This window comes from Epinephelus fuscoguttatus, linkage group LG13 (assembly GCF_011397635.1).
Source record: "Epinephelus fuscoguttatus linkage group LG13, E.fuscoguttatus.final_Chr_v1".
Taxonomy (NCBI): domain Eukaryota; kingdom Metazoa; phylum Chordata; class Actinopteri; order Perciformes; family Serranidae; genus Epinephelus; species Epinephelus fuscoguttatus.
The window spans coordinates 22,255,859-22,270,891 of record NC_064764.1 but is presented as its reverse complement, the minus strand read 5'-3'; the positions used below and the strand labels follow the sequence as shown (position 1 = coordinate 22,270,891).

The window sequence follows — 15,033 nt, the reverse complement described above, 5'->3', positions numbered from 1 at the left end:
ATATTGAGTTTCGTTAATGGGCAGAGAATCAGAGCCCTTTTCTTATCCTCTTACATACATATATATATATATATATATATATATATATATCACAAGTTTGATTATTGGCAGAAGTTAGCAAGTCAATATTGGTCATGCTATCTATGTCTTGATTAGATAAACAAAAGTGACAAAAGTAACAAAAGTTAGTTTAGTTTTAGAAAACATTTTCCTTGGACATACAGTACTTTACTAAATTAATAATTAAAGGTTCAGTGTGGAGGATTTAGGTGGATATATTGACATAAATGAAATATATTACAATTACTATGTTTTCTTTTGTATATAATTACCTGAAAATAAGAATCATTATGTTTCCGTTACCTTAAAATGAGCCATATTGCACTGCTATGTTTCTACAGTAGCCCAGAATGGACAAACCAAAAACTGGCTCTAGACAGGGCCATTCACATTTTTGTATCAGCAATCACCTGCACAGTTTTGGAGAGGAAGAGACCTTTGTGGGTAACTTGGATTCCAGGGAAAAACTCTTTAACATCTGGATCTTAAATTAAGAAAATAGGTGAGCACATATTAGCAGGTGTTGGACTAGTGGCCAATCTGTGGCCTGCTGAACCGTGTCGGGAAAAGTAAAAGTTCTTATTCAGTGTTTCTACTGATTTAAATCAGCTGGTCTGTTTGTTTTGGGGAAAAGGAGATGCCTGTGGATAGTTTGGCTCCCTGTAAAAACCTCCTGAACAATGAACACTGTAGGAATTTTAACCGGGAAAAGTTTCGGCTGGTTGCGATCTGCAATCCTCACCACTAGATGCCACTAAATCCCCCTTAATCTTACACACTGCTCCTTTTAGTTTTTCACAGTAACAGCAAGTTGTAAACTGTCTTTCTAAAAAAAATAATAATAATAATTCAATACTTGTTAGTCATTAGCTACTGCGTTTCATCTGAAAACTGTTTTATAGCTGGACTGATCACTGTAATTACAACCAATATAATCTACAAACCACATTTCAGATCTTTTAATTTGTAACGTGTGACCATGGGTTTTGTCCAGATTTTGTTGACAAGTAAATGGTAAATTATAGCTGACAGATGGATTTCACCAATTTCCCCCATTCATGCTAAAATTATTAGACTTTAGAATCTCTTAAACTTGAAATGTGGTGAGACAGAAGGATCAGCTCCTTGAGTTTCACAGCGATGATGTCAACATAACAGAGACTGGTGGAGGAAACCAAACCCCAAAGTTATCAGAGAGGCACGGAAACATGCCCAAAATGCACAGTTGGCATGGGTATAAACTGCAGTGATGACTACAATGCAATGCAAACAGATGGATGCTGTTATTTTAAATGGAGGACATCTGTAATGCTTAAATTTAGGCCCCATCTTATTGATCATGACATTTATACGGCACACAGAGGCGTGTAAAATTGATCACATTTCATGCTCATTTAGCATCACTGTGAGGATTTTACATCTTTGATGCAATCTGGACGACTCACGCCATCCTTAGTGGGGCTGTTTAGAGTGGTACCAGTGTTAATGGTTGGATTTCACTGATCTGCCATTTTCATGCTGAAATGATTAAGTTTTAAAAGCTCTGAAACTCAAGCCCTGGTGAGACAGAAGGGCCAGCTCCTTCTGTTTCACAGTAATGAAGTCAACATAACAGAGACTGGTGGAGGAAACCAAACCCAAAAGTTACTGGAGAGACAAGGGAGCGTGGCCAAGATGCACAGTTGGGCTAGGCATTTATTTTTTGGCTGGTGTGCCAAGAAAACATACTAATGACCACAATGCTAAGTTAAAACAGATGGGTGTTGTTGCTTTAAATAAAGGAGTTCTGATAGACTTAAGTGAATGCCCAACCCTACTGATAATGGTATTTGTACAGCACCACAGAGGCATGCAAAACTGACTACATATCACACTGGATTGGTTCATCTTAGGTTCGAATATTGCTTATCTGGCTCTACACAAAAATCTGTGATGATGTAATGTAAACAGCCCGATCACCAGAATAAATCTTGGGATTATGAATTTCTGCAGACCACAGGTACAGGTTTGTTTGCCTGGAAATGTCACTGATGTCTCACTAAAAAAACACCCATTTTTGGTGACATAAACACAGCTGGATATGCTACGGATGTCTCTCTATAAAGAAATGGTTTTGTTGTTTGTTGGTGTCAAACAGTGGTCTAGAGCTTGGCAGGCGCCTCCCCTAGCTGTCATGTCATCCACCATCCCCTTCCACCTCCCAATGACAAAGTCAGCTCATAACATGTAAGCAAAACTGAACGTCACTTTAGAAATGTTGATAAGTATGAAATGTACAAATGTAACGTATTTGCAGAAATGTACAATGACAAAATTTTATTCTGGTGACTGAGCTGGGTCTAAAATTCGAGGGCATATAAATATGTAAAGGAAATATTGGACTTCTGGACCTACAGAGCAATAGTAAGACTGGAATTTATGCATTGTTAGCAAAAATAAGTAACTGCAAATGAAGTCATCGTAGTGGTGGCTGTATTCAGAAATAGAGAAGAGAGCCCTCTCCCCATTCTGCTGCTGAGGTGCATAGATTCTGAGTGACCGCAGAAGTTGTGTCTGCATCAGTGGCTGTGTGAAGCACAGCGTTAAATCATACTGTGTGAAAGAGGGAGCAGCTGATCCTGGTGCTGTTGTGACAGTGCCGTGGTCCTTTGTAGGGAGACCATCCGCAGTAAATCTGCTCCACTCCCCTCGCACAAAGGACTGCTTCCATTTATGGGTGCTGGGTGGGGGTGTGTGCCGCTGAAACAACAATGAAGGGAGCGGGACCTCGCAGACCTCTCTGAATTCTTTCTCAGGCAGGCCGCGCAGATGACACAGGGAATTCTGGGGATTCCTTTGTTATCCCTGCAAAGTGCAAATCCATTTTTGTGTTAGTGCGAAGGAATTCCCTCTTGGGTGTGTTTTCATTATGTCATGACAATCGTGTTATACAGCAGGCAGGGAAGTTACTTGAGATGTGACTTTCTTATTTTGTGAAAACTATCACCACCAATATTTCAAAATAATCTGATAATTATGAGGAACTAGGAAGTGTGTCCTCACATCAGGCACTGGTAGTGTTTGAACTATTTCAGTGGAGGATATGACATTTATACCACATGCCAAAGAGGCTGTGGACATGTTTCAACCTGCTGAGAACCATGCAATTATTCAAATAAATTTTCAAAAAAGCATAAAGATTAGGTTAAAGTAACAGTTCAACCCCTTCAACACACATTTTTATTTTTACCTGTAACGCTGTTTATCAGTCTAGATTGTTTGTTAGAGAGGTGCCAAGTGTTGGAGATATCACATGAAGAGATGTCTGTTTTCTCTAAAACATAAAGGAACTAGATGGCACTCAGCTTGTGGTGCTCAAAGTGCCAAGAAAACACATTTGGAAAACTCAACAGCAATGTCTCTTTCTGGAAATCCTGACCTGGTTACTCAAGATAATCCACAGACCTTGTTGTGAGCAGTTTCATGAAGTAACTATTTTCTTTCTACTGAACTACACCCGCCAACCGTATCACCACACAGAAGGAAGTGTGCATCTACTCATAGATTCATTGTGGGATGTAGTCATTGATGGTGTCCTCTTTGGCTGAGCTGTAATGTTAGCAAGCTTAGCAGTGAGCTAAGTGAGCTAGCAGTAGATGCACGCTTCCCTCTGCACAGTGATATGGTTGGGAGGTGTAGTTTGGTAGAAAGAAAATAGTTCCTGCATGAAACTGCTCACAAGGTCTGTGGATTACCTTGAGTAACCAGGTCATGATTTCTGAAAAGAGACATTGCCGTTGGGTTTAAAAAAAAATTAAAAAAATGTTGGCGCTTGGAACACCACAAGCCAAGTGCCATCTAGTTACATTATATTTTAAAAAAGGCAGACATCTCTATGGCCAATATCTCCAACAGTTGGCAACTCACACAAAAACAGTCTAGACTGATAAACAGCGCTACACGTAAAAGAAAAAAAATAAGTATTTTTATTTTGGGGTGAACTGTCCCTTTAAGGGTTTTAATACAACATCATCAGTGGATCAGTAATGTTCAGTCTTCCCTTTTCTTTAAATTTGTAGTGTGGTAAATACTTTGTTAGTGAACTGTAGCTAATTCAAACACAACAGACTGTCCCATTGTGGAGCATCAAACTTTAACCCTACATCTGTTACGGCCTCAAAAGGGAACACTTCCTTTCAATTGTTATCCTTCGCCCGTGCTCGTCATTAAAGCCTTTGTTGTTAAAAATAACTTCTCCTTAGAGGAAAAGCCGCCATGACTAATTCTAAGGAAACACATGCTCAATCATGAACACCATGCTGAGGGTTTCCAACTCCAACCCCACTCATGTCCGCAGCCATGTGGACATAAGTGTACAGGCTCAACCTTTCAGACGGAGAGGTCAAGAAACACTTGGTAAATCATTTCCATGTTTGCAAGAAGCACATGCGGTGGATGTATACACGCCTCACATTTGCTGACTCTGTGTCTTGGGCTAATGCTCTAAAGCATTTTGAAAACAATGGATAAACCTCCTATTGTGTTTTCTGGAGGCATTTCATGGAGGTATTTAAAGTTTTAAGCCAAAGCCGAAAAACTTGCAGTAATGTGATTTGACTAAAAGGGTGAGTTGCCAAGGTGATGAATGCTCCAATAGACCCAGCAGGAGATCAGCAAAGAGAATCCACCGACAGCCAAATCACTCTGCTGAGCTAGAAACCATTACTGCTCCTGTTGACCCCGAGTACAGTACATAATGAAAAACACCCACAGCCATTTACCATAGCCAAGTTTAAATTTATGTATATACTGTTATTATGTGTTATCATTTGTGTAGTCAAAATTACTATTCTTTAAGATGTGCTAAATTGAAACCACTGAAGCTGAACTGTGCTGTACTTAAGCAATCGTACTGCTTAAGCATAATGACATTGCATTTTTTATGTATTTTTGCATGTCTCAACTTACCAAAATGAATGCACATTTAAACGGTGAACTAGAGTATAGCTTAGGTTAAATGCTAATTAAATGATGCTCGCTGGAAACATGACATATTATACACTGTTGTGCGTTTACTTTAAAAAGCTAGTATTTTAATTAAGATTTACCTTTTGTAAAAATATCACTACTCTTTTAGGGAAAAATAGATAACATAAGCATAAGTATAAACACAAGTTTATATGCCAAAATAGTACATTTTTAATAGTATATTTAATAGTATAATAATAATTTAGATCCTACTGACAACTTTGTCTTATGAAAAAGTACTTAAACATGGTTTCAAGAAATTTACTGCAACTACATGCTGTTGGTGTAGGATGTATTACACTCAATAAAAAGAATCTACTGGCTCAATTAAAAAAAATTAAGTAACAAATTGCATGCATCTTTTTAAGTAATTCCAACTCTGGCATTATTAAGTCCAATACAAATTCAATGAGTCTTTTATAATCTAACAATTAGTGTAGTATAACCAACATGATTTGCTTTAACCTCAAAAAACTCAATTAAGTTGAACCAATTTAATATTTATCCAAAAGTTGCGGTGGTATTTAATAGTCAAATCATTTCATTTAAGATATCCTATTATTTTAACTCAATTCTACTGCAAAATGTCAAACAATGTCTGATTTTGACCAAGTTATTAAAATAACTGTCAAATGATTACAACACTTTAATATAACAAACATATTTTTTATGCTGGGGAAAAATATCTTATTTTAAGTATTATCCACTAACCCCATGAAATGTAGACTTCTTTTTACTTATACATTTGTTAAATGCAGAAAGCATAAGTCTAATGTCCGGTTCACTCGTTCTGACAAATTAACAAAAAAAAAAAAAAAAAAGTCAGTATCATAGGTTAAATTTGGGCCACCAAGCACCAAAAACAGCCATCCTCAGTCCGAACCTGTGCTTTGTTTTTGAGATGTGCTCATCACTAACAGTGAACAACATCTGTCCACCCACACATAGAGACTCCCACCATACAGAACAAGAGCAAACAAACTTACATACCAACAATCAAAAGCTGCAGGGCAATGTTTACAGTAAATCTTTGTGGGATTTGGAGTGTGTTCTCGGCAAAGACCATTCTGCACATAATGGAGAATGCAGAACATACTTAAATGAAAATATCTTCAGGTTTATTCATTTTAGATTTTCCACTGAAATCAACAGCAGTTTGTATCTAAATATATAAATAAATGGGTTTCATTGTAACATCCATTCCTCCGTTTCCCTCCCCCTTTGGCTCCTATATTGCCAATCGTACTGTCATTTTTGTACCGGGCATTGTCATTGCCATTGTAAACACACAGTAGGATCTATGTGGTCATGGAGTGCTATGTTGATTTCTGCTATCGAGCCCTGACTTCTTTTACTATTCATGTAACCTCAACTCATAGAGTGCAAATGGTGTGCCATTGAAAAGATCTCAGCTTTTGTTTGCCTTGTGAGCTTCTGCAACACCAAAAAAAAACAAAACAAGATAACAGATGCTCAAGATCAATAACTCCTCCGAATGTCAGGGTTGTTATCGCTCACAATGACTTCCTGTTTTGTGCACTTTGATTCCTCAAGACAAAATGTCAATATCAGCCAGTGTTGCCTTTTATGAGCACATGTTTGCTCTTCACAGCCTTTTTAATGGGAAAACAGATGCTGACATGATGTAAGGGCTGTAATCAGATGACTGAGACTGAGACAGACTACTTTAAATTATATGGATTCCACTATATACTGTGATCTATATAGCAAAATGTCTCCCATACTATGACATCTTTTCTTTGACTCAATAGATTGTTTGTTTGTTCTGTTCATGTTTATACTTAAGCACTACTAGGGATATGGCTTCAAGTCACGTCTTGGACTTGAGTCAGATACAAGTCACACATTTGATGACTTCAGACCTCACGTGACAAAATCAAAATTTGCAACTCAACTTGGACTTTAACACCAGTGACTCATGACTTCAGTTGGACCTGAGTCTACTGACATGAAAATACATGATTCGCTCCCCCAAGCCCATTTCCTTGTTAACGAACATTAACACTATACCTTCCCAGCAATTTGATCCCTAATTCCTCAGATCCACTTTGTCTGAACTAATCCGACAGCATCTAATCAAGTTCTAGGAGAGAAGTATGAAGAACAAATGTTAAGTTACTGAGCGCCAGATGGAAAAAATACCAAATATAATTTTGTGTGTGTATAAAAAGTATGCCAGTGGTCAACAAAAAATGTGAAAAAATTGTGAAAATACCTGGTGATCAGCTGCTTCTCACATCATATGTGCCATTAAAAGAAAAAATAAAATACATACAAATGAGACAAATGCAGCAGTTTCATCTTACAGTAAAGATTGCTTCTGAAAGCAGCTGTCCTCACTGTCAACTTCACACTTCTTTGTTGTGGCTGTGTCTGCTAACTAGCAGGAAATGTCTGCTGTGAGGCAACTGTTGGTTTGCCGTCTGTTTATGAAAACACATTTCCACCTGTGTGGTTACTACTTTGTGCATGTCTACAAACTATATAAGAGTCCTGCCATCGTAAGGTAAATGAAAAAATATAAAGTGATCTTGCTTGATTAACAAACATTGTGTGACTGTGTATTTTGAACAAGTCGTGGGCTGTTTAAAAATGGCCCCTGGGACAGTCTTTAGACATGCCTTGCCTAGGACTTGGGACTTGTCAGTCTTGACTGAGGACTTGAATGCAAAGATTTGAGTTGAGGGGCACAGGGGACACATCCTCCTGGGTATTTAGAACATGTGCATTTGTCCCTCCCAATAAAATTGTGGAAGTAGCAGAGAACTTTTACTTGAAAATATTAGACCTTTACACCATGAATTGATGTGGAAAAGGCAAACACTGATCATAGAAATTAACCAGAATATGGGAAATTAAGTGTTCAATGCTCAAGATTTTCTGACAGAGGACCCCCAAACCACGTGTTGCATATATGTCCCCCCAAGGCTGAAACAAAATGTACACTGTTGGCCCCACCTCAGCTGTATACTATATATATTATACTCATAATAGATGTATTAGAATCAACAAGTATTGTATCCATCAAGCAAGGTAAATGGAGTAATCAAAACCAAACTGACAAGAGGCAACAATAATTTTTAGGTCATCTCTACTGATGTGTGGCACATTGCCAACTGTCTCTAGCAGTCAAGAAATATTAAATAATAATAATGGGTTAAATTAGGTTAAATTATTGATAGCAGAGCTAAAGACAAAGAGAGGTGCTCCTATCGTGGATAGTGTAGTTTGGTCTTTTTTTAAAATCGTGAATAAACAAAGATGAGACTGTGAACTGGAAGAAGAGAAAAAGCTGAAAACGTATGTAAAGCGGTCTGACTGTAGTGCTAAAGGCCAAGTCAAGAGAAGCTCCTGCATAAATGGGAATTTGGAATGCATGATAAAAGCCGCTTACATCTGTGTCCTGTCATTTGGCATCATTTTCATGTCATTGAACACTGGGAAGATCCACTACGCCAGCTGCTCTGCAGCAGAGGATCCAAATTATAATCAACCAACTGGGCATGACCATCGAGAACTTAAGTAGCAACAATAACCATTTTTTTCATGAAGGGCTGAAAGGAAAGGTATGATAAGAACTATGCTGCCCAGTCAACACACTGTGCGGTAATGCATGTTTTGGCACATCCTGATGTTGACTGTGAACTCTGAGATTGTGGAACTATGTTGTGAAATCCTCCCTGACTGCTATCTGAAAATCTGATCACTTGTGCATTCCCTGGAGGAACCTCCTTATTTCAATCAAGTCTGAAGCTGTTTACATTTTCCTTGTGAAATATCTTAATATTTTGCATTCAAACACGCAGGTACTGCATGTGGCATGAGTTACATATGCTTTAGGAAAAACCTTTTGTTCCAGGGAGAGAAACTCACCTGTACGAACAATATTGAGGATTATGAAAAATTCTAATAGCAAAAATTATTTGTATTCTTTATCCAGAAAACCAGCTCATCAACTGAACCGTAATGAAAAGAATCCTGAACAGAGGAGATAATTGCTCACATGACTTCCATTGTTTGCTGTGAGAATACTTAATTAGAGAAACAGTCTTTTTCAGCTTCTACGTGACTCTCGCTGGAGGATTTTTTTTGCTCATTCTGGCTCTGATGCCGGGAAGCTGAATACAGAGACTGTGCTCTACTAATGAGCAGTGACATGCAGCCGCACTGTCCATGGTGGGAGAGGATTGCTCGCCTTTCAGGAAAACAATGGGCAGATAGAAGCCTCCCTGAACTGGATGTAGGGGTCTCATCATGCCCTCACTAACAAACGGGCAGAGTAAAGAAAAATAACAACAGCGTGCAATGAAATAGATCAAAATAAATAAGTATTAATTAAACTAGGACAGCAGCTGCATAAAGCTTTCTCAGGCTAAAGAAATTATAAGAGGCATCCCACCAGTTTTATGCGGTTTTAGTTAACCCATTATAGGAAGGCATACTTGTGTTTTCTGTGGCTCTGGATGACTTTTCTTAAATAAGTGCATCAGCACCAGGAAATTGTCTTTTCATAAAACTGTGCTTCGATGCAAAAGAAAGATGCAAATACTTTTGAAATTGGTGCTACATGCCCAGAGAAAACACAGAAAAGGGCTGTGCCATTTACTTTTGCCCAAGAGGTGGAAAACCTACAACTACCAGGATGCACTGCGCCACACCAGACCAATAAACCCTCCTGCTGGTGGGTGACTTTACTGCAAGCTTGTTATTTTTCACAAGAAACAATATGGCGATTCGATGACTGATTTCAGCATTTTCAGCCTTGGCTTTTACAATACAGTTAACAGATCTGTGCTTGCTTCTTGTTCACAAATTCTCTTATTACAGCCTAACAGTGCACAAAAATATGTTTCTGACAACATGCAAGGTGAGAAATAGGCAAGCACTGCCTAGTTTTACTGTCTGATCTGAGTTTGGTCTGAGTTTGAGAGACAGGTCTCATTCTCAATCCGCTTCTATACTCATTGGCTGCATCGATAATACTAAGTCCGGTGCCGGAGTACACCCTGGCACAAACTGGATCATTCGTACATTTGGAGGGCTGTTGGAATGTATCGTTTGGGTTATTTAAAACACCACATTCTCTGAGCAGCAGAGCATACTCTGGGCACTCTGTCTGTGGAGAAAGAGCAGCAAAGCACCAAGGGCAGTGAATGTGTGATTAACTTAATGGTTGGTTAATTCATGTAGAAGTAGAACTCTCTGTGTCTTCAAACAACAGTGCCCTCATTTTAGTGTAGAGTGTCTGAGTGGATTTACTACAATCTGTGATTTGAGCAACAGCCCCAGAGCTGGCTCTAGGGCTGTTGCTCGTGTTTGGCATCTCCAAATGGATCTGAGATGAAAGGTGAGCAGGGAGATCTGGGCGCTTATAAGATAGAGGGAGATTTACCACATTTCCATTTAAATCTGAGAAAATTACTAAAGAGACATCATCCAGGTATCTTGTTATTTATGACAGAAAGCCTATAATTACAAATTGGTGCACTGAGTTTAAAAGATGTGGCAGGTAACCATGCAGGGAGGGTCAAAGACACTATGGAATTGCATTATGGTAATTGTATCCAGCCTTTCTGAAGCTTGACCCATTCTATAGACTAAAAGTTGGGACATCTCAGCCTTGGCTGCTTTGATTAGGACTGTCTTATTAATCTGTCTCTTGCAAATGTCCCAACTTTATGGAAGTTCAACACTAAATCACTGGAGTGCCCCTTTAACCAAGATTTAATCAGTTGGTTATCTAAATGATTTTTAATGTAACATTTTGTAAAGTTAGAGGGTTTGTTTGTATATAAGTGATTTTCCATATACCATCAACATATCATCTTTAAGATTTAAGAAATGGTGTGAACTTTCCAACAGGGAAGGCAGGTCCATCAGAGTATGTCTAAGAGGTGGAACCATTATCAACCAAACCTGGACAATAGAATGTACTCCAGTAAAACAGCCATGCAACAAATCAGAACCAGACACGGGTTTGTTGCCAAGTAAACAGCAAAACCGATGTTAAAGATGTCATCTTTGTTGCTGTGATATGCTATTTTGTATTGGTGTTATCTTCAATATTGGGGACAGTATACAAACAAATTAAAAAGCTCATACATTGTTCAACAGAGAGATCTCCAACAGAGAGATAAGCTTCATAACGATTCCATTAGGCGTCGTTTTGACTTACATTAGATTATAAATGTGTTGCATAAACCCCATATATCTATGACACTGTCTGGGGTGCTGAAGTGATGCTCTGGCTGACAGAATTTGTCTTAGAGCAAGTTAAACATTTTCAGTTTAGCCTGATCAATACATGCAGTGGCATTACAGAAAACTAGCTCGATTAGTTGTGTTAATAAAAGGAACTATGCTGCCATCTTGTGGCGCGTAACACAGGCTACTCAACAACTCTGTCATAACATGAACTTCGCTATTGTAGGAGAACTAACACTTTGGAGTCAATGTGAGGTCGTATTGGTCAGCCATAGCTCTGTGAACCTATTGATACAGAATAAAGTTTATTCATAAGGCAGTTGATGTTTCTGTTTTGTTCTCTATGCAGACAGAAGGCCAAAGGAAAATGGCTGTAAGTCAGATTTCCAACACCTGGGTGCGCTGTTGCTATCCCCTTGAGTCACCTCCAGCATCATTCATAGGGTTTAAATTGGTATCAACACATTTGTTTCCCCCTTTGACCTACCCTCAGTGTCCTTCTCTTTCTCAAGACAAGTGTGAACCACACTCGGTTTGTACTTAGTCTGAGTTCTTCTTTTTTAGACCAAAATGCAATGATGTAGTGACACCCAAAAGCCCTGTGGTTCCACCGAAACGAACTCAGTGTGCTGAAAAACGAGCATAAATCTGTTATACTGACAAGCGTGAAATTCAAATGAAGAGGGCTGACCGCAAAGCCAGTGAAAACTAATTGAGGCACCAATTTAATGGGGTCTTTTTCTAGTGTGCAGTACATGTTATCCACATGTTGAAGTCACATTAAATGTTCTACATTAATGACCGGTTATGCACAGAAAATATATATTTAATCTGTAGGTTAAAACCCCTGTTGGGCCTGCAGGTTTAGTCATGGTACCTTTCAGTGGTTCTTTTGAGATGCTTTGATGGAGAACTCTCTGCAGACAACCAGGACAGACAGACCTGAACAAATAATGGAGGGTGGACGCGGTGGGGAGTAGTCAGTCGTGCAGCCCTTACTCATTGGTTGCCTCAGACACAGTAGCTCTCCCTCTCACTCTCTCATAAATGCGCTCCCACCACCGACCGTAGCAGATAATCACAGGCCACTGAGAGAGGGACACACCTTCCGCTGATTTTGCCACAGTTTACACGGGGATGCGTTTCGATTCACGAAAAGGTGTCATCAGTCCAAGATTTGAGTCGTGTTTTCAGCTCGCAGTTTCGCAGTTTTGCGATTTTTGCGCATAGGTTTACACGAGGCTGCTCCGCTCCAACTCGAAGATGACTGGGGTTTTTGAGAACTTAAATACTGATATGCATTCGAACCAGATTACCTCAAGCAATTACCACAGCTTGCACAAATCGCAGGAGTCCCCGACTCTGCCGGTGTCCACGGCGACGGACAGCAGCTATTACAACAGCCAACAGCCTGGCCACTGCGCAGGGTCTCCCTTTGGCCAACTCGGCTCTTACCAGTACCACGGCAACGCCACGAGTACTGTGCCATATAACGCAAAGTCATACGACCTTGGTTTCAACTCATCTTATGGTTCATACAGCTCTTACGGCTCCAACTCCTCTCCTACTCCAGCCGATACAGGTAAGGAAGCTCTTTTATTTTATTTATACGTGTAAATTAATTACATGCTTTTGTTTGAGACTGAACTTGCCTATTGCATGAAATGTTTGAGGAGCAAGTTGAATCATGCACAACACACAAGTGACAAGATAATTATTATGTGGCCAGAAATTATTAGACACATAGCCCATTTGTCTTGCACAGATCTGCATAAACACTGATAATGAATGAAGGTATTGTTAAATACAAATCTAACGCAAAACTTTGGCTACTTCTGATTTTCCCCTCGGCATTATGATCTAAAAATCTGATAAAACCAAATTAATTATCAGGTTACACAAACATGATGGCGGTGCAAAATGTGCAGAAGTTTTATGCAACTGAAAAACTGCAATATCCTTCATGCATAACGTGAATTGTTTTTGAATGTTCCCTCAGAGAAAGAAGAGAGCGAGCCAGAAATCCGGATGGTTAATGGAAAACCAAAGAAGGTCAGGAAACCTCGAACCATTTATTCCAGCTTCCAACTGGCTGCACTTCAACGGAGGTTTCAAAAGACGCAGTATTTGGCTCTACCAGAGCGGGCCGAGCTGGCAGCCTCGCTGGGCCTTACGCAAACACAGGTGGGTGCATCTAAGACATGGATTCATGCGCTGTCAAATATTCACTCTGTGTCTAATGTGAGATGATTTTTTTTTAAATATAGGGGGATTTAAGCTGGAAAATAATGTTAATCAATTTTCTGCTTGCATCCGTTTCTTTCTCAGGTCAAAATCTGGTTCCAAAACCGCCGCTCCAAGTTCAAGAAGTTGTGGAAAAGTGGAGAAATCCCCCCAGAGCAACATGTTGCTTCTAGTGAATCTCCCCCTTGCACGTCTCCGCCAACTACTGCCTGGGACTTTCCACAGACTCAAAGAATGAACAGTGTCAACTCCAGTTTACCTCAGAGCAGCAGCCCTCCCAACACGACTGCGCCTTCATCGTTTTTGGCAAACTACTCCTGGTACTCAACCACGAACTCTACGACGCATCTGCAGCCTCCTCTGATCCAGCACCACCACAACTCCGCCATAAGCGCTGGGACGATATTCTGAAACAAACAACAACAATAAAATCGGGTTTAAATCGGACTATACTGGTGAAAAAAAAGAAAAATGCCAATACCTTCATTTTACAGACCTCGTGTGTGCGCCATGCGAACCAAACACGCAGGCACCTAGGAGAAGTTAATGGAGCCAGACAGGCTCATGGACCTTGCCAGTCTTTGCACTGGTAAATGGTAGACACAGATTTCTACAGTTATTTTTGTATTATTTATTTTGTTTATGTCGAGGGATGAATGAACCACTATTACCCAAAGCAATCACAGCCTGGGCGCAAGCCTGCTTTTACGCGGACGTCACTTTTTTGCCATTTCTGCAAAAACAAAACATCCATCGCAGGACAACCTGTCACAAATCAAATGTAGCACAAGTTATTAACTGTATCGTGCCTTTTTCAATATGACCTCATTTTGTTGCGCGATAAAACAGCGTACCTTTATCCATTCCTTATGTCATTAGTTGATTTGAATATAGGCCTACAGGGGGGTAAGTGTCTGAATCCACGTTTGTAAATATTTTACCACAGCTTTTTGATAGCCCATGTCGCCTTGACTCTTTTTTTGTTTTAGGCTACTGGTGCAAATCCATTATCCACCGTAAGCTACTGATTGTCCTACCCTCTGATTTACTTGTATCACACTTAATTGTATTTTTTGTCTTATTTATTTTAGCAATGTTCCACATATATGGCCAGACGTTATTTAAATAAAAATGTTTTCTGTGAATATGCATCTCTCTTTTTTCTTTTAAAAAATGTTTTCTGCCTCTTTCATGTCTCTTTTTCCTTTCATAACAGGCATTTATTTATGGATGACTGGGGATATTTTGTGTAGCCTTATTGGTTTTGTAAAGAGCCAATGAACAATTTATTTTATTCTATCTATTTTTAATTTAGTCTAGCCTACTTTATTTTACAGAAATATACATCGGTTTTATTTAATTTTTAAAGCACAAATGCTGCATGATTTTCCCACATCAGATGACTTTATTTTAGAAACTGATAACGTTAGCTTTATATGGCTAATTTAATCTAATGTGGGAAACTCCCGATATCTTGAATCAAAGTAGGCTGCCACA

General features: G+C 39.3%; 1 protein-coding gene and 1 long non-coding RNA gene across 2 annotated transcripts in view; both read left to right on the top strand.

The window, feature by feature from the left end:
• LOC125899485 (uncharacterized) overlaps nt 1-15,033 on the top strand; it is a 51,788-nt gene that overhangs the window by 25,067 nt on the left and 11,688 nt on the right. The gene's annotated exons all lie outside the window — the stretch shown is intronic.
• dlx2a (distal-less homeobox 2a) lies at nt 12,379-14,646 on the top strand. The gene is made up of 3 exons (XM_049593865.1): nt 12,379-12,874; nt 13,292-13,476; nt 13,621-14,646. Exons 1-3 carry the CDS (start codon nt 12,556-12,558, stop codon nt 13,945-13,947), a joined length of 831 nt encoding a protein of 276 aa, XP_049449822.1. The 5' UTR covers nt 12,379-12,555; the 3' UTR covers nt 13,948-14,646.